This window comes from Lacerta agilis, chromosome 5 (genome assembly GCF_009819535.1).
Source record: "Lacerta agilis isolate rLacAgi1 chromosome 5, rLacAgi1.pri, whole genome shotgun sequence".
Classification (NCBI taxonomy): Eukaryota; Metazoa; Chordata; class Lepidosauria; order Squamata; family Lacertidae; genus Lacerta; species Lacerta agilis.
Window position 1 is genome coordinate 17,307,997 of NC_046316.1, and position 26,562 is coordinate 17,334,558.

The 26,562-nt window shown below is 42.2% G+C and overlaps 1 protein-coding gene across 2 annotated transcripts in view; it reads left to right on the plus strand.

Annotated features, from left to right (window-relative positions):
• The window catches only part of RET (ret proto-oncogene), a 90,660-nt gene that overhangs the window by 33,224 nt on the left and 30,874 nt on the right, over window positions 1-26,562 (plus strand). For both annotated transcript variants that reach the window (XM_033148739.1, XM_033148740.1), the window contains 8 exons: window positions 9,452-9,703; window positions 11,008-11,304; window positions 13,232-13,473; window positions 15,479-15,680; window positions 17,959-18,158; window positions 23,316-23,574; window positions 23,881-24,006; window positions 24,960-25,070. In XM_033148739.1, coding sequence (XP_033004630.1) covers window positions 9,452-9,703; window positions 11,008-11,304; window positions 13,232-13,473; window positions 15,479-15,680; window positions 17,959-18,158; window positions 23,316-23,574; window positions 23,881-24,006; window positions 24,960-25,070 — 1,689 coding nt within the window. The remainder of the gene's footprint in view (window positions 1-9,451; window positions 9,704-11,007; window positions 11,305-13,231; window positions 13,474-15,478; window positions 15,681-17,958; window positions 18,159-23,315; window positions 23,575-23,880; window positions 24,007-24,959; window positions 25,071-26,562) is intronic.

Consider the following 26,562-nt stretch of genomic DNA (forward strand, 5'->3'; position numbering starts at 1 on the left):
AGCTTGCTGAGATAACTCCCTAACTGCCTTCAGATCTTGGGCTGGTACGACATACCTAACAGTCCCTTCTCAAATTCACCACTGACTTGCTCCTATTAAATAGAAAATTCTTTCCAGTAGCACCTTAGAGACCAACTGAGTTTGTTCTTGGTATGAGCTTTTGTGTGCATGCACACTTCTTCAGAAGTCACCAGACCCTTATATATAGTGAGGGAGTGGGGAGGGGTATTACTCAGAAGGGTGGTGGGAATGGGTAATCAGCTGATAGGTGTGGAAAACCTGTTGATGACTCTTAACGGCTGCAATTAGTCTTGCAGGGAAAGGCAAGGGGTGAGATGGCTAAAGATAGCTTTGTTATGTATAATGAGATAAGAATCCAATGTCTTTGTTCAGACCAGGTTTCTCCATGGTTTTAAGTTTGGTGATTAGTTGCAATTCAGCCACTTCGCTTTCCAGTCTATTTCTGAAATTTCTTTGTATTAAGACAGCTACTTCAGTGTATCTGAAGAAGTGTGCATGCACACAAAAGCTCATACCAAGAACAAACTCAGTTGGTCTCTAAGGTGCTACTGGAAAGAATTTTCTATTTTGTTTCGACTATGGCAGACCAACACAGCTACCCACCTGTAATTGCTCCTATTAGAACAACATGATCCCATGCATCATATTTTTGCAGGCGCCCCCCCCCCCCCTGTTTGATTCCTATGGTCAGCTTATATTTCAAAGTGACTGCGCTGCACTTAGGAAAAGTACAGTAGCAGCTAATTTGTATGACCTGATGTCTGTTGCTGCTGACTAAGAGAAAGGGACAGGAAGCAGCAGCTTTGGGAGATACTTATACTTAAGTAGCACTACACTCCAATCTGGCTACCAAGTGATTCAGCTTCATCCCATGGTTTAGCTCAACAGGTAATTCTCTGTGAATTACTGTTAATACAACTTTGACAGACAGTTAGCATTAATATTAAAGAACGAGATGCAGATAATGCTTGAGAGTGTTTCCGTTTCCCTTTTCGCTGATTGCAGTGTCGTATATTATCTCGTCAGTTACACACTTAAGAGAGATTCCCTAGCAAGGTATGTGAAGTCTCTGGGGAGATAGTATTGCTGTATTTATTCATGAAGATACAAATAGTCACTTCAGACTGGGGCTGAAATGGTAGAAAGAGAACCCCAGCACAGTGCTTCTCAGATCCTCCTTCTCCTTTCCCCCCTTTCTCTTCCTCCTCTTGGTATCCAAAGTCTCACCAGATGTTCATACATGGTTGTAATGCTTTCAAGGGACCTATACAGAAGCAGAGAAATTCACCCCAACCAGCCCTGTGCCCTTCCCTTGCCTCATATATGGAGGTGAGGCTTAGCAGTTACATGGAATTATGACATCGTAATGATGCTATGTCATCAGCGAGCTTGGAGAGATAGGTGTGAAGGTGATGGATCAGTTACTTCATATGTGATTATCATTTGCTGAATGCAGAGTCAACTGGAGATTTTTGTTTGTGTGAATGAGCCCATTAGAGACCAAGCAACACAGATAGAAGACTTCTGTACCCCATGGAGGGGGAAAGGTAGCTGTGAATTATATTAACAGGGAGTAGACATTGACTTTTCTATTTCTCTGATGCCAAATTGTCATCTTCTGGGAGCACTTACTGTATTCTGCCTTTGGATGCCCTGTTGCAAATGTCTGTGGAAAAGAGTGGTGGTGGGCTGTGCTCATGTTTGAGTGGGCTCAAAGACCAACCTAGCAGTCTTTTTCAGTACTGGTCATCATCACTGGGGGGGGGGAGATTTGAACCAAGCCCTCCATTCTGAATCAAGCGCTCTGTTCTTACTCTCTCCCCTTGAAGTGGCATTGAACACAATATTATTAGAGTTGCACTCAAGAAGAGCATTCACAGCCACCCACCATTTCGTGTGAGTATTCCCCCCCTCCTCCTGTTGGATTGGACCATCATTTTTACACCTAAAGTTCTCTCATGGAATCTGGTAACAGGACATGTGCACGTTGTATTCTGATGCTCTGCCCACTTAAAGGTGACCAGTGGGGCGGGTGAAATCTTGCTTTCCCACTGTGAATGGGGACGACGACAACACACATAATTAAGTACTTGTAAGGAATAAATCTTACACAAATCCAGAGTGGAGTCCCTACAACAGTTGGATGTCACCTTCTGTCCCTCCTTCCAGCAACTCCTGCAGCCAAGTATTGCTCTGCTTTCCTTTGGACCACATCAACAAGGCCAAGGGGGGCGGTCTTGTTTGGGCAGCCCAGGAGCTCAATACACACTGCCTAGGCTTGTGCCCTGGGGAAGTCACTTCAGTGCTGCTAACACAGTGGTTCTGACTTCACCCTTGGAAGCATACTCCATTGTCTCTCGAAACAGACAGATGCCAACAACTTGTAGTATGCTCATAAGAGGCTCCTTAGTTATAGGAAATAATTCATTTCAGTACTGGCAGCATCTTCAAGGGTAAAGTAAATATATATTCTGTATCTGTGTGCAAAGCTGTGTTTTGGAAGATTAAACATCACTTTGTAGACACAAAAAAACCCTCTGCTACTCATTTTCTGCATAAGCTCAAGGAAGCAGATATGAAATCAATTTTGTGAGGATTCCCTTCAGAGACCGCCAACAACTCATGCCTGCCCACTTCCATGATTTTATGCTAGGATAGCGGAACATCAAGTAGTTAAATATTTGCAATTGAACAACTGTCAATCATCATTAATAACTGTAACCATCTTAAGAACCCTCGTCCACCACTGCTCTGATTGATTACTGAAATATAATACTTAACCACAAATAGTGGGTTATTAATAGGAAGCATCATGTTTGTCTGGTAACTTCATTATCTTTTTTTGTGTTAAAAAAAGAGATAGCCCTGGCTTCACAATCTGAATAAATAAGGATATAATTAATAACACAACCTGTTATCAATAAGATTTGGTGAAATCCTAGGGATAAGAAATGGAACTTGTTATTCTGTGATAGAAATGCTATTCTCTGAAAATACAGCAAATGGTAGTTTAAATAAGTGTCATAAAGAGGCCCTGGTTGCACAGTGGAAAGTATATAATTAGGGGGAAATCTTTTGCCTCCTAGTTTGTAACCAAGAATATTCCCCCCACCCTGGCAACTGAAACCACCGGAGTTAAGCCTGGTTTTGTGAGCTTGACAAGTTTTTTGGGTGGGAAAAAATTATCAAATTAAAACTAAAGAAAGAAGGAAAAAGACCAGAAATAACAGAAACAAACGATAATCCATAAACATTCCTAAAATAAGTTGTCATTTCAGGCCAATATTCACTCAGTGTTCATTTAGAAACAAATGAATGAAGAGGGATAGACTCAGCCAATGAAGGTTTTCTTTCAACTTCATATTTAATTACCTCCCATCTATGTATGTGTTTATTTATATTTCATATTGACAAATTTTTCAGAGCACTTGTGCCCCGCTCTGCAGCCTGGAAAACTTCATGCACAGCTTACAAATCAATACAAATATCACAAGCCCAGCCCTCAGGCTTGGTTTACTCTTGTTTTTTAAATGTTTGTTTTCGTAAGCCGATTTGAATCCATCTTTTTGCAGAGGCACACTCAGAGACCCATATCTAGACATAAAAAAGTGTGACAAAAAACAATAATAATCACCATCGGATGCCTCACCCTCAATGCCCTTCTGGTTCAACCCTACTGACTGCTGTTTGGAGGAGGTTGGAGACTTCATGGTGCCCTGTTTCTATGAATGCTTATTTCACAGAAAAGAAGCGGGGCTTGATATAGAGTTGCAGTCAGTATACACAGCATAAGATGCTGGTCAGGAGGTGATTTGGGGATGGAATTAACATGACTTGCAATGTGCCGCAGCGGGCAAGCAACAGCAGGCCAACATATTACTGTAATTGCTTTTTAAAGCCATAAACCCCACCCTCCTTGTTTTCGTTAAGACTCCCACTCCAAACAGAATCGTGCACCCAGGCACCTTATTACTTCTTTGGAATTTAATTTATGGAGCAGGGTAACGATGATTGATGACTGGGGCAAGCAATTGAAGAGGAAATGATTTTGGTGTGGGATCTGGGTGGGCAATTAATTGGGGGTAACTTAATCGGATAGGTCCTTATTAATTTGGGGTTATCTGGGGCGGGGTGCGAATTAATTGAATACTGCAATTGATCTGTGCTGATCTGAATGGAAATTAATCGGCTTGCCTTCTATGAAATTTAAATTGCGGCAATGGTTTCTAAATTTGCACCTGTACATGTAAAGTAGTGCATGTCGTGTTTTGCCCTCTTTTTTGACACCCTGTGAGGAAGGAGGTGGGGGGAGCGACAAGGATGCCAAAGGGTGAATGTGGGCAAATGCAGCTGCATGCATTTGTCACTTGGTTACAGTTTGGGATAATGATTAAGAGGTTAAGCTTGGGATAGGGAACTTTTTTTTCCAATCTGACGCTGTATATTCCCTTTTGGTCTAAACCACTGAGCCTCTTGGGCTTGACGATCAGAAGGTCGGCAGTTTGAATCTCCGTGACCGGGTGAGCTCCCGTTGCTCTGTCCCAGCTCCTGCCCAACCTAGCAGTTTGAAAACAGGCCAGTGCAAGTAGATAAATAGGTACCACTGCAGCGGGAAGGTAAATGGCATTTCCGTGCTCTGGTTTCCATCATGGTGTTCCGTTGCGCCAGAAGCGGTTTAGTCATGCTGACCACATGACCTGGAAAACTGTCTGTGGACAAACGCTGGCCCCCTTGGCCTGAAAGCGAGATAAGCGCCACAACCCCATAGTTGCCTTTGACTGGACTTAACCATCCAGGGTCCTTCACCTTTTACCTTTATTCCTTTTTGGGCACCACAAGCCAGTGGCGGGCGGAGGCCAGAGTCAAAAGTGAGTGAAACAATCAATTTACCCTTTTACAATAGGGTAGTCTTTATACACACTCAAACCACAAGCAATGTTGTCAGAGTGCAAGGACCCTCAAGGAGGGTGTGAAGGAAGGGCAATGTGAGGCATGACATGGGAAGAGGCCCCTTGCAAGAAAGGTAGATTTTGAGGAGAGGTCCATGCCACAGAGGTAGCAAGAGAAAATGGGTAGAGCCATACTTGTGGTAAGTAAATTTGCATTTGACTATTGCTAGTTGATTAAAGACGTGAAAATAATGGGTGCCTTTTAAGTTCGATTCGTGACAAAAACTCCACAGAGTAGTGAGGTGCAAAATAAAATGGCAGTAATAAATTATTGCGGAAAGGTGGAAAACAACAAGGAGCTGTTAGTTTTCATTTTGCAACTTGTCAGACCCTTCAGCAAGAAATTATTAATAAATGTTCACCTCCTTTATTACTGTCCTAGATTATCAGTTTAATGTACGATACATTAGAACAAATCACAAAGGCAGCCGTAAATCGTGCTACAGTGATTCATTGCTAGATCTGGCGGTGGTCTCGTGAATCATGGCCATATTTCAAAGGAATTATGTAATATTTCCAAATAGAAATGCTTACCTGCAATGCACAGTATTCTGTCGGGTCTTGGATTAAGTGAGTCCAACAATAAGAGATAGCTAAAAGTGCAGTCCCGTGTTTGTCTATTCAGAACGACGTGGGTATACACTGTACTTCGTATGTGGACGAGAGCTGAAGTAATGGGCTTCAATTTAGGGAATGCTGCAGCTAAAGAAACTTTAGCCTGGTTGTTTGCTAGCTGCTTTTGAAAGAGTTGCCTATTAGGCAAAAAAGCTGCTGGCTTTTCAGTGTTACTGCTTCTCTTGGCAGCATAGTTAAAATTCTATGTATACTGTCATACCTCATGTTACAGCCGCTGCGGGTTGCGTTCGTCACAGGATACGAATGCGCCGAACCTGGAAGTACCAGAACAGGTTACTTCCGGGCTCGGCGATTCGCACATGCACAGAAGAGCAAAATGACATCACGCGCATGCGCCGAATCGCACCTCGCACATGTGCAGATGCGGCGCTACGTGTTGCGTTCTGCTCATGTTGCGAATGGGGCTCTGGAACGAATCCCGTTCGCAATATGAGGTACCACTGTACTAGGGATAGGGAATTATTATTTTTAGCCAGAAAGCCTCATTCCTTTCCAGGGGACGGGGGAGTGGGGGACACAGGCTAGTGCTGGGTGAGGCCAAAGTGAAAGTGAGCAGAACAACTAGCACAAATCTTAGCTTTGAACAGTAGCCTACTTCTTAACACACTCTCGCACCCCTCTCTGTCCTCCACACAGGCAAGGGAGAGGCATTAGTTCAAGGATGCATTCCAGCCAGGCAAAAACACTGAAACGGGGTCAGTGAAGGCTGTGGGCTTAGAAGAGGGGTTATGGATGGGGAGAGTTCAGAGGGTCAGATATAGAGAGGCCTGAGGTCCTCCATGCCTGACATATACCACAATGTCATAGATGATGTCACCATTTTCAGGGAGTCTGGGATGCTTAAATTATGGAGGCTCACTAGGAGCAACTCTTAGAATCCGGCATCTTTGGTCACCTTGCATCTAGCTTTATGTTCATTGAAGGGAAAGGGAATTTATGGGGAAAGACAAACAAATTCCACACGATGTTCATATTAGCCTATGGACCTAGGGAGAGAGGCTGCAAAAAACACGAGTTCAAAGAGAAAGCACTTAAGATTAGTAAAGAGGGTTCGGGTTCAAGTTGTGTGATGCAAACGTTATGGTGTGATCCCAGTGTGGTGTATCGGTTAGAGTGTTGAACTAGGACCTTGGGAGATCAGGGTTCAAATCCCTGCTCAGTCATAAAGCCCACTGGGTGGCCTTGGACCAGTCACAGTCTCTCGGCCTAACTTGCCTCACATGATGGTTGCGAGAATAAAACGGAGAGAAAGGAGAACCATGTATGCTGTGTTGAGCTCCTTGGAAGAAGCTCAGACCTTGTATAAATTTAATAATAAATAAAAATAAATGGTGCGAAGACCTCAGAATCAGCACAGTAGCGTCCCCACCCCACAAGGTAATGTGGTGACTGAAGAGCACTGATGAGGACAGGGAGTATGGGACTAACAAGAGTCTCTGATGTGGGGCCATAAAGACTTTTCCCTGCCATGGGTGGGGTGAATCCCAGTACCTGCATTTCTTAGAGAATATGTTTGTGGAGAATATTGCATTGGCAGTAGGACTAATCTTGTAGGACACCCCTGCCTTGCTTTCCAAGCATAGGTTTAAATTGCAGTGTTGTTGGTTCAAGTCAGATTGCATTGCCACAGTTCCCGATGTAACGTATTGTATTGTTTCATATCTGTCAGTTTGTTTTCCTTTATATGAAGAAGAGAAGCACCTGAGAGTTCAGGTATCAATGCTTTTGACATCTACACTCTTGGTCCTGGATTCATTCAGACCAGACGAAATAACTGCATAAAGCAAGGCATCTATGTTGCATATTTTACAGCTCCATACCTGCCTTTATCAGTGCTCCTTCGTTAACAGTTGTAGACTGTTCAGATTTGTGAACAATGTGGAAAGGCAGCCGTCTGAGGGAAGGAAATATAGAACCACACTTCAGAGCTGCCTGCTGAGAATGAGACTGTAGGAAATGGGTTCTGATTAAGCTCTAATTAAATAAAGTGCTTAGCAGTACCAGGAAGGGAAATAAAAATGGTACTGAGAGTGATCCGTTGCTTTCAGCATAGACTTGATTAAAAAAACATTTTGACCTTTTCTGTGCAGTTTTATTGCATATGATTTTGAAATTACTGTTAAATCAGTTTAGGTCTATAGTGTCGGTACGTCAAATAGGTCAGTGTTGATTTGATACAGTGTGGGTTCATGCACTAGCCACTGGAAGAAGAGTGTTCACGGGAAAATTGCTTGAAAATTAAGAAAGGTTTAATATAAGGGAGGTGTTTGAGATGGATAAATGACTCCAGAGGGCAAGTGGTCAGTTATGGGCAACTGAGATTGATCAGCTAATTTGCTCCTCCTCCCCCACCTTCTGTTTTTAAAATGTCATCATTTAGATAGCATGTGCAATTCCGCCCCCATACATTTTTATTCAAATGTCCATTTTAACAATAAAGTACAGGAACTTAAATTAGCAAAGAAAGTGAACCAACATGACCATCAGTGTTTGCTTTATTATGATATAGACAAACATAGTTAACAAAAAACATTTGTAGAGGATTAACACAATAAGGGACATGGGTGGTGCTGTGATCTAAACCACAGAGCCTAGGGCTTGCCGATCAGAAGGTCGGTGGTTCGAATCCCCGCAACGGGGTGAGCTCCCGTTGCTCGGTCCCTGCTCCTGCCCACCTAGCAGTTCGAAAGTACTTCAATGTGCAAGTAGATAAATAGGTACCGCTCCGGCGGGAAGGTCAACGGCGTTTCCATGTGCTGCTCTGGTTCACCAGAAGCAGCTTAGTCATGCTGGCCACATGACCTGGAAGCTGTCTGCGGACAAACGCCAGCTCCCTCGGCCTATAGAGCCAGATGAGCGCTGCAACCCCAGAGTTGTCCGCGGTAAAGGGTACCTTTACCTTTACCTTTTTAACACAATTCACAAACATAAACATTGTATCAGCTCTAGAAGGGAATGCAATGAGTTGCTGGAGAGCCAAACTGTGTGCTACATGGAATGTGGAGGTAACATTCTCTCCTTCACCTGAGGCTGCAACATGTCCTGGGTTGTCCCCATGCACTGCTGATATCTCACTATTGCACAGTTCAAGATAATAACATATTTAAAACCAGTCATGGTTATAAAATTAAATAAGAACATATTCATATTCACATATAATCACTTTTAAAATATTAGGCCCATCTAGGCATATGAAGCAAATGTATACCAAACTGCCCTTTTTTTTTACAAAACCAGTATGGCAGATCAGTTTCTACACTATTGCTTTCCTTTCGCATTTTATTGAGCAATGGATTGAACCACACGGCAGCTGGTACTGCTTTTTAATTTTTGTTAGGCTTTTAATACCCTGCCCTTCGAGATGTTTCCAGAATAGCTCCCAATGCAAAAATGCGATACAGTGATGCAGAAATTAACAAACATCACAAAGCAAGTTGACCAGATGACATCCAGAATAAAAACAGAGATCGAAAAGGCCTGAGAGAATTTTAAAAAGGGTTCACCTGGTGTAAAAAAAGGCCGTAAACCCAGCCACAGGTGAAGCTTCCTGGGGAGCGAGTTCCAAACCTGGAATGTGACTCCATAGAAGGCCCCCCTGTCCAGTCACCACCCACCACATGGGGGTGGGATCTGTAAAAACTTCTGAGGCAGATCTCAATATGGAGGCAGGTATTTGAGGGAAGAGGTAGTTAATCTAGCATGATCAACCAAAGAACCAGTTGGACAAATAATATTTCCTGCTAGTTACAGAAGGGAAGTGTCTTGCCTTTGCAAAGCGCTTAAAAATAAAAAGTCCACCTAGTCATTGTACATATTGCATTCCTTCATTTCTGTATCTTTTCCAGTTGCCTTTGGCCTCTACTTTCCCCGGAGGGAATATCATGAGAACGTCTACCTTGACCAACCCAGCGGAACCCCCCTGCTACAGATCCATGCCTTGAAAGATTCAGAGGAGGAGGATACATATTTTTGGCTGTGCCCACAACTCCACATCCCGCGAGCTGGAAGTAAAGACAATCTCTGGTTTCAAATCCAAGAGAAAACTGGACTTCTTTTCCTCAATAAGAGCCTAGATAGGGAGGATTTCGATATGCTGTGTAAGTCATGCAGATGAAGCAGATGCCCTCATTGCACTAATATATATATGTGTGTGTGTGTGTGAGAGAGAGAGAGAGAGAGAGAGAGAAAGAAAGGGAGGGACAGATCATGTTTACCTTCATTTCCATCTGGTGGAATTTATCCAGATACGAATTGTTACCAAATCAGTAGAATTTTTTTCATTGAGTGGAAGGTACTCTGGAACCTCTTCCTAAACATTGGCACAGACACCAATAAGAAGATGGGTAACCATGTTAGTCAATTGCAAGAACAACAAACAGTCCTGTTGGTACCCCCAAGATCAAGAAATTAATCATCACATTATTCGCCCCGCCCATTCAGCCCCTTGCCCTATAGAAACATATCATACTACATATACGTTAGTTTTAGAGATTGACACAACAAGAAGTGATGCATCAATAATAATGTGATTCTGTTTTGTTTACCTTTAAATATAGCTTGTGGTTAATGTGTGGAGACAGAGAAGCGGGCCTCAAAGGATGCTCGCAAGTAGCAGTTTATTATATGAAGATTGCCCAGAGTTTCTTGGCCATTTGCCTTCTCATGTGTCCTTCTCTGCTACTTTGGTTCAAGCCACTCACTCAAAGGAGATAACACTTGGATGAAATGTTCTAATTGATTCTTGGAACGGCTGACAGATTAGTGAAATAATAACTCCCTGCACTCTAAGGTTATGTTTAGCTTACTTGTAAACCCAAAATCCTAGCGCTGAATGAACTGTACAGAAAGAGGAACAAGAACAAACAAGAGATTTAATTAGTGTTTGTTGTGGTTAACAGAAAATTACAATTCTTTATTTAAGATTGTTTTTTTTTCCTACGTTGTTCTTCGGGCCAGTCTTAGAAAGCAGTATACATGGAAATATTAAAACCCTAATAAAAGAACAAAGACAGACTGCAAAGGGGGGGGGAGTTCCTGAAAACCCTTTGAAAGGTCTTCCCTCCCATCAGGGCAATGTGATTCAGTGGCACTTGGGGGAAGTAGAGGCCAAATAGCTCCAACAGTAGAGCACGAGGCTCTTAATTTCAGGGTCATGGATTCGAGTCCCACATTGGTCAAAAGAGTCCTGCGCTGCAGGGGGTTGAACTAGATGCCCCTCAGGATCCCTTCCAACTCTACCATCCTGTGATTCTGTGATCTCAGCTGGAACACTGAGAGCTACATGGTGGGCAGCTGTTTGGGGTGCTTTGTCTAGGTGGGTATAGAACCATAGATGATGGTGAATTGCTAAAATGAGGGTTCTTTGTAATCTTCCCCGTTTCTCTTGTCTCCTCCCTGATAGTTCCAGGAATTTCATCATCGGTATCAAAGCTGATCCTCCAAGTTTTCGTCTCACCCCTACCTTTCCAAGGGAAGGAATGCCATGAATCTTATACCAAAGTATTGGTGAAGCTTTCTGTTATCAATTCCACCATGCCAGCTTGCAGTTATGGGATGCCAAGCCAGTTGTGTTTTGCCAATATGGACCTTTCTTTTCACATCAAGGAGAACAAACCACCAGGGATATTTCATCAGCTCCAGTCATATCCTCTGCAAAACCAGTGCCAGAATGCAAGCATTTCCTATGAGGTGATAGCAGGTAAAGCAACTGCTTGTCCAGTGGGCAGTGGGGACCCTGTTTGCCTTTGCAAATCCTTATTTCATTGGGTTTTCTGCACAGCTTTAGAACACGCTTCCAAATATGGCTCCCATGAGCCTCTGGAGGAGGTATTGGAAGCTGGGCAAAAGTTTGCATTGGAAGGGACAAGAGCACCTACATAGGTAGAAGCCACATATGAAAATACTTGGTCAAAACATTTGGAAACTTGGTTTAGGTATAGAAGCTATACCATCCCCCCCCCATATGTGCAATGGTTCAGCAAATTCCATAAATTAAAAAAACTTAAGCAACAGATTTCATGGCCTTCATTGTTTCATTAGGAATGTTTCACTATTTTCAGAAAAGCATTAAGTTAAACACTGTATCATTGATGGTTGAAATTGCATATTAAGAAGAATTATCAATGGGAATTCTGGCTAACACATTATAATGGTCCTGAAAGAGAATTTTCACATCCCCACCATTGCGGCAAAAGTCTTGGAACATTTATGTGGCTGGGTATTTGCTGAAGTGTTTAAGGGATTCTGGAAAGGGCTTGCAGTGATTCAAATTTTAAAAATCCAAGCCAAACCAATGCTACAGGTGAAACTCGAAAAATTAGAATTAGAATATCGTGGAAAGGTTATATCATTTCACTCAAATTAGAATATCGTGGAAAGATATGTCATTTCACTCAACTTTGGGGTTTTCATCAGCTGTACGCCATAATCATCACAATTATAACAAATAAAGGCTTGACATATCTCGCTTTGCATGCCATGAGTCTATCTCATATATTAAACTCCCGTAGCTAATGAAAACAATTGCTTACATAAATGAACTTTTCCACGATATTCTATTTTTTTGAGTTTCACCTGTAGTTTCCCCCTTCATCTTGATTTTGATGTAATTTACATTTTGAGCTGCCTTAACCATCTGGGAAAGCCAGGTAAAGAAGCATTTTAAATAGATAAATAGAATAATGAACCTTTCCACATTTTCTTTCCTGTAAGACTGAAGTCCTGTAAGACTCAAAGCAGTGACTCTAGCAACAGGACAAAGGCACTTCCTGCAGTACAGTAGTGGCTTGCCTTGGCTGCGAATGTTTGACCTGCTCTCTGCTGTCCTTCAGCACCACCACTAAGGAGGAGCAGTCCTCTGCCTCAAAAACTACCTGAACCTGCCTTGTAAATCTCCTTGCAGCTTTCTCTTGCTCCCTGAAGTTTCATCTGCGTCATTTCACTCTGTTGCAAGATTTAACGTGCCTGCTTTGATACAGGGTGCAGGCATTCCCCTCGCCCTTGCTTTTCCACTGAAAAATATTCAAAGTGGGTAACAAGGTCATAGCTAAAAACATTACGCCATCATTAAAGATATATAAGCATAAGGTTAAATATATATAAAATAGAATATTGAAACATTAGAAACAATAACCATCCCTTACTTTAACAGAAAAAAGCAACACCCTTTGAAAGTTTTGTCATGAGCCACAGTTTATCCATTAATAGTTCATTTGCTAGTGTGGCAAAGGCAGACTAGGCAGTGGGTGTGGTGTGTCTATATCACCCGGAGGTGGGTGGGTCTTCCCTAATGATATGAGTAGGAATGAAATGCCAGACAGAGCAAACCAGAGATCCAATAAAGGTATAGAATATGGGGAAATCCTTTCAACCCCTAGTTCCAGTCTTTTATATCCAGCACGATTTCCAGAACTCTATAAAGAGTTCTAAGATTGAAGAATGGTGTAAATAACACATTCATGCAAATTGACTGGATTTGACTTTGAGTTGCAGTTTGGGTATTTGCTGATTGTGAATTGTCTACTTCTGGCATAGAATCCTTTACCCCTCCCCCCCCCCAGGTTGTATCGCAAAGAGCTCCTGCTTTGTTAGTGATGGAATGAGACGGTATTTTTGCTGTGTTCTAGATAACGGTGTGCCATTTCTTTACAACATGGACACGGCCAGTATCAGCGTGGCACAGCCTCTGGATCGAGAGGAGCGAGAGAAGTATGAGCTGATTGCCAAATGTACTGTGACAGAAGGTTCCAGGGAAACTTCCAAGGAGGTGCCATTTCTTGTAGCTGTCTTTGATGAAGATGACATGCCCCCCTTCTTGCCTAATGACACGAACACAGCAGATGCAGTTGTGGAGTTCAGCAGGAAAAAGGTAACGCTCCATGATGATGTAATGTGACTTGTTGGTGATTTAAGAGTCCTTTGCAACCTTTCCACTTCCTCCCACGATTTTTGCATGTTTTGAAGGGCTCTTTTGAGTACGTACATGTGGAAATGTAGAGTTGCTTTCCATGTAACGTTTTCCTGTAGTAGGACCTGGTAGGAAACATGGATCTTTCCTGTCTATCCCAAGAGTTACATGGATAAATTTTCAGTCAAACATTTCTTCTTGAGGGTGTTCATGGGAGCACTTCCAAAAGCGACCCATGAATACAAAACGTTCTCCCAGAATATGATGTTAATCATTAATTCCCTCTAGTAGCAAATTTGGGTTGTCAAATACCAATGAGTCGCAATGTAATGCTGTTTAAACACTTATAGGACCTCGAAAACATACAGAAGCATATAAGGTTGTAAACCAGGGGTCAGCAGACGTTTTCAGCAGGGGGCTGGTCCACTGTCCCTCAGACCTTGTGGGGGGCCGGACTATATTGGGGGGGGGCAATGAATGAATTCCTATGCCCCACAAATAACCCAGAGATGCAGTTTAAATAAAACCACACATTCTACTCATGTAAGAACACCCTGATTCCTGGACCGCGCTTGGGCCGGATTTAGAAGGCGATTGGGCCAGATACGGCCCCTGGGCCTTAGTTTGCCTACCCATGTTGTAAACCAATAGAAAATAAATGTTCAAAAGGACCCTGTGAGCTTCTAGGACATACAGAACATTGAGGTCATTGAGATAAGAAAATGGTAGAGTAACTCATCTCATTGTCTGGAGAGGGAACTTCCAGGGTCACATTACATGGAATGGAAATTACATGAGATCTTGTCCTCCCTGCTGCCTTTTGTTTGGTGGTTGAGGAGGAAGATGCTGCCACCAATTACAGCTTTGTTAAAATCCTGGATTTCTCCAATGTTTTCTGTTAGCAGCATAATTGTCTGCCCTGGGGTTGTGGAAATGTCTAAAGCAATTGGAAGTCCAGGCAGTGTGTGTGAATCTTCTCAATTAAATCTGTGTTTGAGGGCAGTTGAGCCATTGAATATTGGAGGCGTCAGCTGAAATATCAATGGAAAATGGAAGGAGACAGAGGGAACTAGCCTGCTAGTCTATAGTCAAGTGAATGTACATCATAAGTTTTAAAGACTCTCCTTCCTGCACTACATTTCCTCTCCCCCAGCTGTAATGCAATAAAGCAGTCAGATGAAATTTGGGGTGTTCAGGATGCTATGGCAGTAGGTTTTCTTAAATAAATAAAGCAGTCAGGGTCAGAGCTAGTAGCTTGCCCCAGTCCTAAATAAATGAAGAAATCTGAAACCCTTTTATATAGGACAATGGGGGAGGATTTTAGGAGTGTCCCCTCTCCTATCCCACCCCATTTCAATCTTAAACACTCCAAAGTGCCATTGTGTTGGAGCTCCCTTTAATACAATATCATATTTTTGTTAAAAAGTTCTAACAGATTTATCATGAGAACCATAAATTTTAAATCATAGGCCTGTTTCTTTCCTGGACAGCTTATTTCTTTGACTGCTAGATTTTTCATAAGAGGGATTTACCGTTTTTGGATATTTGCTGCCACCAACAGGCCAGAAGCATTTCCCCCCATTTTATCCACCTCAGCTGGCTCTGGAGAGTTAAAATTGAAGGACGACTGTATATTCTGAGTGCTGAATGGAAACCTATATGCTAACTATTCACCAGCAAGCTTAATCACGCATGCAATGTTGTTTGAGGAATCATGTCTGAGTCTAAAACCAGTAATCCAGATTCCTGCTTATTGAGATCAAGCAGACACCTTTACTGTACTCTTTCTAGTACCTGCTAAAAACATGATCTTTTCTAATGGGATAATTATCATGAAATTGCAAATCTGTTGCGTATTGAATCACTTTACATTATATTTTTCATCCTAGGATAATGCTTAAGTGCCAAGCCAAAAATAATATATTGTGACTGCAAGCAATTTCCCCCCACCTATTCTCTTTTAAAGGGCACCGTCATTGCAGAGTTAACTGTCTATGATGCAGACACCACCCCTATTTTCCCTATAGAGAGTAGCAGGAAGAAGTACACTGGCACCATAAGTACATCTGATCCATGGATCAAGGAGACATTTCAAGTGGAGCACAACTTCCATGAGATCTTGTTCAACCGAAATGGCAGCCAAGTGAGGGGAACACGACACGAGTACAGTAAGTTTATGTGGATTATTATTCCCAAAGGAGTAGTATGCTTACAAAGAACTAGTTCTGCATTTTGCTGCCTTATCCAGCTTTTGAATCATAAGCTGGAGATGCGAGATAATAAGTAATAGTATCAGACTTCTGGGAGGGCAGGGAATGTCATGAGATAATAATGCAGTGTGTTCCAGTGGCGAGTGCTAAAGAGATACAGTAATTGTGATGCTGTAGCAATAATCCTTTCAGCCAGTAGGGGCAGTATAGAATAGTCATAAATCAGGGTAGACAACCTGGTAACCTCCAGACATTCTGAACTAAAAGTCCCATCAGATTCAGCCAGAATGGCCAATGGCCAGGAATTATGGGAGTCATAGTCCAGAACATGTGGAGTGTTCCACATTATCCCTTTCACAGATAACGGACCTGACTAATCACCATTGGTGGAAGTATAATCTCCTATGCTTGTCAACAAACTAGGACCTGTTTGAGGACTGCACTGTAACTATTTGTCTATGTTGAGATATACATCAGCAACAGACATGGCCCTCTCTTGTGGATTTTGCCATGGAAAAGTGTTTCAGTTTTGAGACATTCAAAGAAACCAAGTTTGCCTTTTATTAACTAAATCCCTTACAGGGAACCAGGCAGAGGGCCTTCTCGGTTCTGGCACCCGTCCTGTGGAACGCCCTCCCATCAGAGTTAAAAGAGATAAGCAACTACTTGACATTCAGAAAATACCTGAAGGCAGCCCTGTTTAGGGAAGTTTTTAATCTGTGACATTTTAATGTATTTTAATATTTGTTCGAAGCTGCCCAGAGTGGCTTGGGGGGACCTAGCCAGATGGGCGGGGTACAAATAAAATAATAATAATAATAATAATAATAATAATAATAATAATAATAATAATAATCCCTTACAATAAACTGCCTTTACTATGGAAGGCAAGAATACGCAAACGCAAGTTCATGGCCAACCATGGGAACTTGCCAGGTATGCTTGAAAATCCTAACCAACTATGGAATGCCATTGTGCTCACAGTTCAACGGTTCAGGTTCTGCACCTTCAGTTCAGTTCATTTGTTGGCATAATTCCCAGTTGCGTTAGTGGGCTAAAGATATAGATTTGTGTCCTAAAATAAACCAGTTAACAATTTTAAAGTTCATAATGGTTTGGACCATTTTCAAATTTTATGAGATGGAATTAACTGGCCTTTTCAATATTTATATGGTGACAAGAAACCAAGAGCTTTTAATTGCCACTGTTGTGCAAATGCATATGGTCAGATTATATTCCAATCTGTGCAATGAATAGTAATACTGTTTCCTTTAAATGAAAGCATAATAACTGTTTTGGTTCAGACATAACAGTCTTGGTCCAACAAGCCATGGTTTATCAGATCAAAAATGAGCCTTTCACCTGCATTCTCCTGCAGGTTGTTGTTACTTTAAAATACAATACAGTGGACCCTCCGGATATGAACTTCATTCGTTCTGGGGATCCATACGCACCCCGAAAAGTCCACATCTAGAGGTGCCGCTTCTGCGCACAGCATGCTGTAGTGCTTCTGCACATGCGGTGAAACCTGGAAGTATACACTTCCGGGTTTGCTGAGTTTGCAAGCCGAAAGTTACATTACCCAAAGGTAACGTAACCAGAGGTTCTGCTGTATTAAAAGCAGTTTAAACTAATTACAATCAAGAGAATATGGTAGGTCCTAAAATATATATCTCAAGTGTCCAAGACCAAGGCCAGAGTAAAGAGGTATGTCTGATGAAAACTCCATTCTGAAGGTGCCAGACACACCTCTGTGACAAGTATGATTTAAAGAGGGCTGAAGAGCCAATGTTGGGTCATGTAACTGTTCCAAATAAGATTGTTTCTTCTGTTTCTCCCCGATGCACATGCTTAGTGGGGGGTTTTGATTTGTCTTATAGAACAGAGCTCTGCACACCATTATGCCTGTGCCCAATTTTCGCCATGAGCTCTACTTTGTAGAGTTTGAGACTCTTAATCTCAAAGTTGTGGGTTTCAGCCCCACTTTGGGCAAAAGATTCCTGCATTGCAGTGGGTTAAACGATCCTTGTGGCCCCTTCCAATTCGATGACACTCTGATTTTACAATCTGCTCTTAGGGTGCCTTTTTCACTCCTGCATGCCAAACCAGCCATCTTTGCCCTGCTTTCTGTGTCCACTGGATGTCTCTCTTGACCACCTTTTCCTTTCCACGAGAGAATATCCCTGAAGTGTTTGTGTATTGCGAACTTAATGAGTCCAGTCTTCTGTTTCTGCAGGACTGGTGTTAGGCAAGAGCATTTCAGTTACTGAAAGCAGCTCCCACCAGGTGGACGTTATTGTGAACGACACAGAATACCAGGGGCCTAACAAATCCCTGATGCTCCACTTCAATGTCACCATTCTTCCAATCAGCATCCAGTTTTCAAATGTGACATATCAGTTCACAGTGAACAGAAATGCTGCCAACTTTTCACAAGTAAGGATTGTGTACTCTTTTTTTCCATTTGGAAATTCAACTTGGAATTTACAGTTGGCTCGTGCCGGAAAACGTTTATATAAATGAATATCCTTCAGAGGTTGATTATGTCCTTTGTTGTCTTTCCAACTTTTTTATTATTAAAAAAAGTATAATTTCTTGTGCCAAGGGAGGGCATATTTTGCCAAGGAGTGCTTCCTCTCAGGTTGGAAAGAGGGCACAAAGAGTCCCCTGCCATTTCTGGGGAGTTTCATTCCAGAAGGAAGATGTCTCAACGGCTACCCTGTTCCTCTTTCTTCTCATAGAGCTTCTCGGCTATGATGGTGCAAGGTGTAGGGATTCTTCCTTGTTTTCTAGTCTGTCCACTGCTGCACTTCTAGGGTTATAGAAACCAGTCCCTCCGGTGACCAACCTCTAGGTTGAATATTGTAGTGTGTCAAACCTTGGGTGTGTAGGGTTGTTCAATAGACATTCTAGGGAGTCTTGAAAAGTGACATCTTAGTAGGCAATTTCAGGGCCACTCAAAAGGTATGAAAATGTTCATATTAGGGATTTTGATCTTTTTTTAAAAAAAAAAATCCAGTTGTTTAGAAATTATCAAAAATTCAGAGCACCTCATGTGAGAGTCTTGCAGTGATGGCAGCTGGGTTAAGCGCTAGGGAACCCTCCCTGCTGACTTCCACTGCTGGGCATGTTCCACCCATCAGCCTACCCTGTGCTAGATCATACTACTACTTCATTTCCTACATATTTACCCCGCTATATGTTGTTCGTCTTTCAGTAGATCTAGAACACTAGCTAAGTGTACATTCATTTTTTAATGAATGGGCAAGATGAAATGAAGGGCCCCTTTGTTTCAATTAGTTTTTTATTAAAGAAACGAATGCACGAGTCCCAAAATTATTTCAAGCATGGTATAATTAATCTTGTTAGTCACTCAAAACTATTTTAGCTTTCATCCCCCACCCCTTATGAGTCAGAATAGGCCAGATGGAAGTTTCAGAGAGAGCTGGGTGTCAGGAGACTGTACGATCTTCAGCTCAAACACATTGAAACCAAAGTGTTCAACATTCTAGTTGGTCTTTTTTTGCATAGAACCTTCCAATCATAGTGCTAAGGGGAGAGGGAATTGTGGAAGTTTATAAAAGAGGGAGAGAAATGCTTGGGTTTTTGTTTTGTTTTGTTTTTGCCCGTGCAGATTTTCTCCTCCGTTAGTGAATATTTGCAGGTCCGTCTTTTGGTTGGTTTGTTCTTTGTCTTTTGCAAAAACAGTTCCCACTCAGTTACCCCTTGCAGTTCCTTGAAGCATTTTCAATCCATTTCACACTGTATTACCCCTACCTCTCCCCATTCCCTTGTGTTTACTCAAAGTATTTTCATCTCACTCATCTCTTGACAAGGCTCCTAGAGTGGTGTGCGTTAGATTGATAAAAACAGTAACATATGATTAAGGCAGTAAAAATAGGCTATTTAAAGAGGTGGCACTTACGACAATTTGCTGCTGCTTCCTCTCCTGCTCACAGGGCAGTTGGTTTTTAATGGCCACTGGGAGAGGAAGAAGGGACCAGTCTCTCCTGGTGAAGTGATTTGTACAGTAGTTTATATTTTAGAGAAATACATTAATTAAAAGTTACATGATCTCGGTAAATCGTACTCTAAGTAGACTAATGTTGGATAGCACCCACAGCCTGTGCAAGTGTGTGAATTGGGGGAGACTGGGTGAGCAAGTGGCACCCACATAGTTGCAGAGCAATTTAAGCTTCATGGGTTCAGAATGGTTAATGGCTGCTGGTAATTTGTCAACACAAAAACTTCTACATCCAAAATCCACTTGGCAGTGGCTGAAAGACGCTGTGGCAAGCAGAAAACACCCGTGCCTGGCAGCGGACACAGAGACACAGCCATGGTACCTATAGAATTTCCACCGATGACACCAAATCCTGACATACCACCCACCCAAAACACACACAGTCACCAACACATACACATAACAAGCACACCCTGGTGCAACACTAAACAAATGCATGTGCGCACGCTGGTACCCCTCAAACGCACAGCAGTCACAGCCCCCAGATGCTCCCCTACAAATCAAGAAACCATGACAACACATAGAGAGTCATGTGGAGGAGAGATTTATTGCAACCATGGAGCCATGGAAGCCCACACAGTCACAGCAGCATGCAGCAATGACAGGTAGACCAAATACCCCTCGCTCCCCCAGGGGACATCCCTCTCAGGTTTGGCAGGTGGAGGTGAGCAGGCACATCAGTAGTGGTGATGACACCACAGCTCACATCCTAACCATAGCTAGATTGATGGCCTTCAGCATTGGATAGTGGACCACCAGTCTCTCCCTGGTGGCACTGATGGCCACCCAGGACCCTGGAGGTGGTTGCTGGTATGGCAACAGAGCATAATTCTCCCCCTGCAGCATGGGGGAAGAAGCAGAGCATGTCTGGAGTAGCTGAGCGCATATCATGCGTACCTCCTATGGTTGATGCCAGGCAACCTGTGTGGTTGTGATCTCCAAAGCAAAAGACCTACAAGAGTTAGCTTATAGACACAGGTGTCATATTGGCTAGTGGCTTAGCAATCTTTTACTCCTCTTAGGCACCTAGTGTAGGGTTGATTTCCCCAGATTGGGCCCAGCCCATTACTTCCTATGTGACTTCAGCTGGCAGGGGTCTGTTTTCCCCTCAACAGTGAAGGTCACAGGTATGTTGTATCCTAACCTACCCAACACGGCAGACTTGGAGTTCTGATTGCACCTGTTGTGCTTTTGCTGCTTCTATGAGTGTCTTTAGTTGATTTGCAAAGTTAGTTCTATTTACAGTTAGTTTAGATCACGGTTGGGCTTTGCCTTTTTCTTGTCTATAAAATTGGTTCCCTTATTCTTTTCTGTCTAAAATTTCAGATAGGATCCCTTGGAGGAGAATTTCTGAAAGTTTAATGCTAATTGGATAGAGGGGAGGGGAACCTCAAAAGTTGCAAAAGCAGCAAAACAGAAACTGGGTATCCTATTGAAGGCAATGGGAGATGAAAACTAAATAATATTTAAAGAAAATTATGAATGAAATAACTAAATAAATGAGGTTTTAAAAGTGAGTCTGAATGGATTAACCAAACTAAACATTCCTCTTCACCCCTATAATTAGCTTAACAATGTTTCTTCCCCATTTTTGAGCAGCATATAAAAATATACTTGGAATGCCTCTTCCCGAGTCTTGTAGATTGAATATACATTACAGATGCATTCCATATATTTGTGCTTCAGGCTTTCTTCAGACTGGCTTGCTGTTATCAGTTGATAAAGGCATCAACTTATTTACTGTTCTGTCCTGTGGAAACTTTCTAATGCAAATTTTCAGGAAGAGAGGAAATAATCAAAATACTTGGGATCTTGAGCTTACACTTCCTTAAGAAGTGTCATTTAGTCTCAGCACCATCCCGTCTTCATTCAGTTTGAAGGGTGTCAATTGTAGGTAATAATTGCTACTGCATTCTAAGGGGGGAAATAGCTAGCAATCTTGCTCTCTCTGCTGTGCAGGTATCATCTCACCTAAACCAAATGCCCCATGCAAATGCCCAGTCATGTGCAGCCCCAGTTAGTTTGGTTCTTGCCCCAGGAGGGATGGAGGCAAGCTTGTACCTTCACCATATCCAGTTGGTACATAACCCAGTGTGCATATGATTTGGGGCATAGTGTATCTCCCCTCCTTCCTCTCGATTTGGATGTCAATTTTAAGATCTGCAGCAGGGAATTTGATTCAAGAAGCTCACTGCCTAGAGGGTGGCACTCCACATTCTTGAAGTATTAGGCATAATCTTGAATGATTAGCTAGCACAGGGGGAAGTGCAGGAAGAACTAACACAAAGGCAAAATGGCCTTTTGCCCCAAGGAGAATATGAGAGTATGAAGAAGTAATTAACCTTTGGGCTGATGCCATTTCTCCATTTTGACAGTCAAGTGAATGAATGAAGAAGCATGAACATGGCCTGGCAGCAGCCTGTCCCACATCAAAAATAGGATTTAACCCCCCCCCCCCCGGCTTCAAAAAGGAGGCGCTATCCATAAGGAGGGAAAGTTGCTGTGAATCTCACAGTACACATGCTTTCCATTTGGATTGCAGTTGAGGATAGAGATACATACAAATGAAATGAGATGCTGTATCTTTTTAAATTTGCGTTTTCTTGTCTGGTTGTAGAACAAAACATATTGGGGCACTAATTGAGCTCAGTTCATCAGATGTGTGCAGAGTTATCCTTGGGGTGTATGTGTGTACATGAAAAGAGAGAGATGGGTTCTGTAAACAATGAGCCCCAAAGGCCATTATATATAGAGGAACATGGACCATCTGTGCAAAGGTCAAATGTACATAAAATAGCATTTACTGTTAACTTTGCATTGAAATGTCACATGCCTTCTGTACTGTGTGAAATTCATGGCTTTGGGGATCTGCTGTTTGCAGTGTTATCTTGTGCACTCATCTCTGTGTGTGCATGTGTGTGACCTATCTACCAGGGAGATCACTCAGTGTGTCTTAGTCCGTGAAAGCTTATGCCACAATAAATCTGTTAAGTGTTTTAATTGTTGAATGTTGGCTAGTGTCAGGTTGCCAATCAGGAAAATCCCATTCAGTTGGCCCCACCTACTCGGTTGCAGTGTTTGCGTATGTGTGAAAGAGCACACCACAAAGCAATTCCACCATGGTTTGATGGGTTTGAGAGGAGGAAAGCAATGGAGGGCCATAGAAAACCATGCTTACAGCCCAGTCCTATGCAAGTCTGCTTGGAAGTAAGCCCTGCGGAATGCAAGGGATTTATTGGCACACAAGTGTGGATAGGATTATGGCTTTAAATATGGAAGCCCTGTGTAGGTGCTTCTCCACATATTTAAATGTGGTTCCCCAACCACATGAGCAAGAAAATTATTGTTTCGCCTGCAAACTAGTATTCATACCAATCCAGTTGTCATCAGATCCCCACAATGTGTGAAATTGTGTCCAGAGTTGCAGAGCATTAGCATTTCTGAATATATTGTTGCTTGTCTATGACATTAACTGTTGATAACACGCATGAGGCCACCATTAGTGCTGCTTCAGTATTTTTGTTACTGGTGGAATTTTTGGTGATGGTTTCTTTTTTCTTTGAGCCCAGATAGGAAAAATCTGCATTGACAACTGCATGAGGTTTTATGGCGTCAACGTCACCTATAGCTTACAGACCCCCAATGTCAGCTGCTATGCTGTGGAGATCGCTCAGGGCCCTGAAGACCAGTATGGGACCCTCTACGTGAATGATTCTGCTGTGCTACAGAGACCTGACTGTAAAGAAATCCAGTACACTGTACTAGCTAAAGAAGAGCAGAGCAGGAAGGAAGCTCTCACCCATGTTACCATTGTCCTTGATGGATCACGTAAGTTGTCTCTGGGCTTTGGTCTTTGCAGTGAGATGAGCTCTGAATATGCAAAGCCTCCAATACTTGAATATGCAAAATATTTGGTTATTCAGGCCTTTTTTATGCAGCAGCCCTTGCATGTGAGATATATGCCCCAGGGAGCCTCCCTTCTCTCACTCTGGACAGCAACACAGAACTGTGTTGTTGGATGAAATCCTTTGAATTCAAAGGAAAGAATATGCTCTTTGCATTTTGTAAGCACTGGGTAGACTCTTACAGAATTTTCTGGTGATGGTATAGCCCTTCTCCTCCTCTTCTTTATAGCTATACATACCGATGATGGTTGCCCAGACTCCTGTTCGATGAGCAAGACCCGATCGGAATGTGAAGAGTGTGGTGGACTTGGAGCGCTAATGGGAAAATGCCAATGGAGACAGGGAAGTGGTAAAGGTATGCCCAGACACTCAGCAATTGAATGGGAATCTAGAGTAGGGCGGATCTGAAGAGAGCATTGAAGAGCAGGGGCAATTCTGTCACTGGGAACCTCAGTTGGATATTGAGGACATTCAGGGTTTGAGTTGCAAACATATTAATATTATTTGATCGTTTTATTCCTTGAGCAGCCTTTACTGCTGTGTGTGTGTGTGTGTGTGTGTGTGTGTGTGTGTGTGTTTGTGTTTGTGTTTTAGAGAAGTGCTATACTTAAAGATACCGGGAAATCAGATACCGTGATTGCAACCTATAAAAAGTTTAATACGTTCTCCATTCCTCTCACCCTTCTCTTAGACAAACACTTTTGTATGAGATTTTGTGCAGGAATGAAGAATAGCACTGACAAACTATGTCATCTATTACATAATCAGTATAAATATGTCACCGATAAAATAGCTTTGTTTGGAGTGGCAGCATATGTATTTAAAGGTGAATTCCTTCAGACCAATATAGTAAATTGCCATGGAGACAACTTATATTAGGATCAGTTTGGTTCCGTCTTGAACAGTGGCTGTGATAAACCACCAATATATGTGTGTGTGTGTGTGTGTGTGTGTGTGTACTATGTGCTTCTTCAGGGGGTGTTCCAAGGCCTGAAGGAACCAATTTGCCCTGTAAATGTTTGCTGCTAAAATTTAGCAAAGTCCTAATCAACTTATTTGAAAAGCATAGCTGTCAACTTTCCCCCCTTTTTTTAAGGGAAATTCCCTTATTCTGAATAGGATTCATCAGAAGAAAAGGGGAAAGTTGACAGCTATGGAAGAGGTGTAGAAAGAGCTCTCAGAGGCAGAAAGTTGCCCAAGCTGAAAAATAAATATAATTACAGGGTGATTTTTCAGTAGTTCATCTTGCTGTATAAAGATGCTGGGGCCACAACATGCTAAGTTCCTTCCTTTGTTTCTTGTTCTTAGGAATAACAACAAACTATTCCACCTGCAGTCCAAGCATCAAGACCTGCCCGGATGCTATCTGTGACGCTGTTGAGAGCAGAGATAAAAAAATATGCCCTCAAGATTGCACAAGTATGGAATTGACGCCTCTCAATTTTCTTTTCTACTGAGTTTTGCTTTCCTACTTCTGGGTCAAGCTGTTGCTTTATCTTAAATGTGAACCAGGGCCAAAAAGTTTCTTTTAAGGCACATAACTCTGTGTTACTTTTTGCATTCAGAGTGATTTATGCAGGATACCTGTATAAATATTAGAATGTGCTTATTCTGTATTTTATTTTATTGTTTTTTAAAAATAGCCATGACCCAAAGAACTACTCTAGGAACGTAACAAGAGATTTTCTACTTGGTCTTTCTCTGCTGGTTGTTTTATTTTTGTCCAACCACAGCCACTCTGCATTAGTGGCTACTGAAGATGCCCAGAGTTTCAGGGTGGCTATCTCAAAAAAATGAACTGGAATTAAAAACACAACATAGATTCAAAATATATTTTTTAAAGAAAGGTTATGTCTTGAAGGTACTGGTTTCTATTTTATTTAAATGTGATAATTCTCAGATTAGGCTCTGATGTTGCAGCTAAACTGCAGCATGAGTTCTAGTTCCATAGTTACTGGGTTGAGTGGTTATATTCAATAATAGCATACATCCTGTCTGGATAGTTTAATGTTCAGTTAAAGGGTTATATAATGTAGTTATACTTAGCACTTTTGTTGAGTGCCTTGAGCCAGAGTGTCTCTGAGCACTCTGCAAAAGTTGTTAAGTATCTTTATTGCCATTTAAGATGAGGAAATATAATAGGAAAAAAGGCTAAACTGATTCTTCCAAGAAGTGAAAAGGGATATTATTTTCCTGGTTCTCCCATTATCCTCTGCCTGTGCACTATACTGGGCTGAAGTCCAAATTTAATGTGTGTGTATTTCTTAGTTACCTATGTATGTAGCTAAGTATGCTCAGGGTAGCATTCTTATGCTGCAGTCCTACATTTGATTCCCTTGGTTAAACTCAGTGGCAATGGGCCGTAAGGGTTCCCAGCTATTCACCCATTCAGATACTGACCTGGCATGTTGAGTCTCAGAAGACATAGGTGCATGCATGTGCGTGACAGGTACACCTATCACATCATACATTATCTCTTGATACCCAGACCACAAATTAAAGTGGGGTTCATTGTTCTAGTGGCAGCTTGACCTTGCACAATCTGCGATAGTAGGAAGCAGACTCAGCACTGTGGTATTGTAAGCAAAATACTATGCTTCTCATATTCGGAAATGCCTGTGCACTTCTTAATGGATTCTCATCATCAGCTGGCACTGACTGGTTTGCCAAGCCTTGATGAAAAATCTTCTGTTTAAACATATGGTTCCCCACATCCCTCTGCGGTAGCGACTTCCACTGGAAACTGCTGCAAGGTTCATTTTTTTATGAGGAGAGAGCACTGGAAACACAAGGCATTTTTTGGGACATCTGTTTATTTACAAGTATACACACTGAACATGGGGTAGCAGACAAGCATGGAGAGAAAACGTTCATTTATAAAATACAATCAGTTTTCCCCAAAGCAAACAGC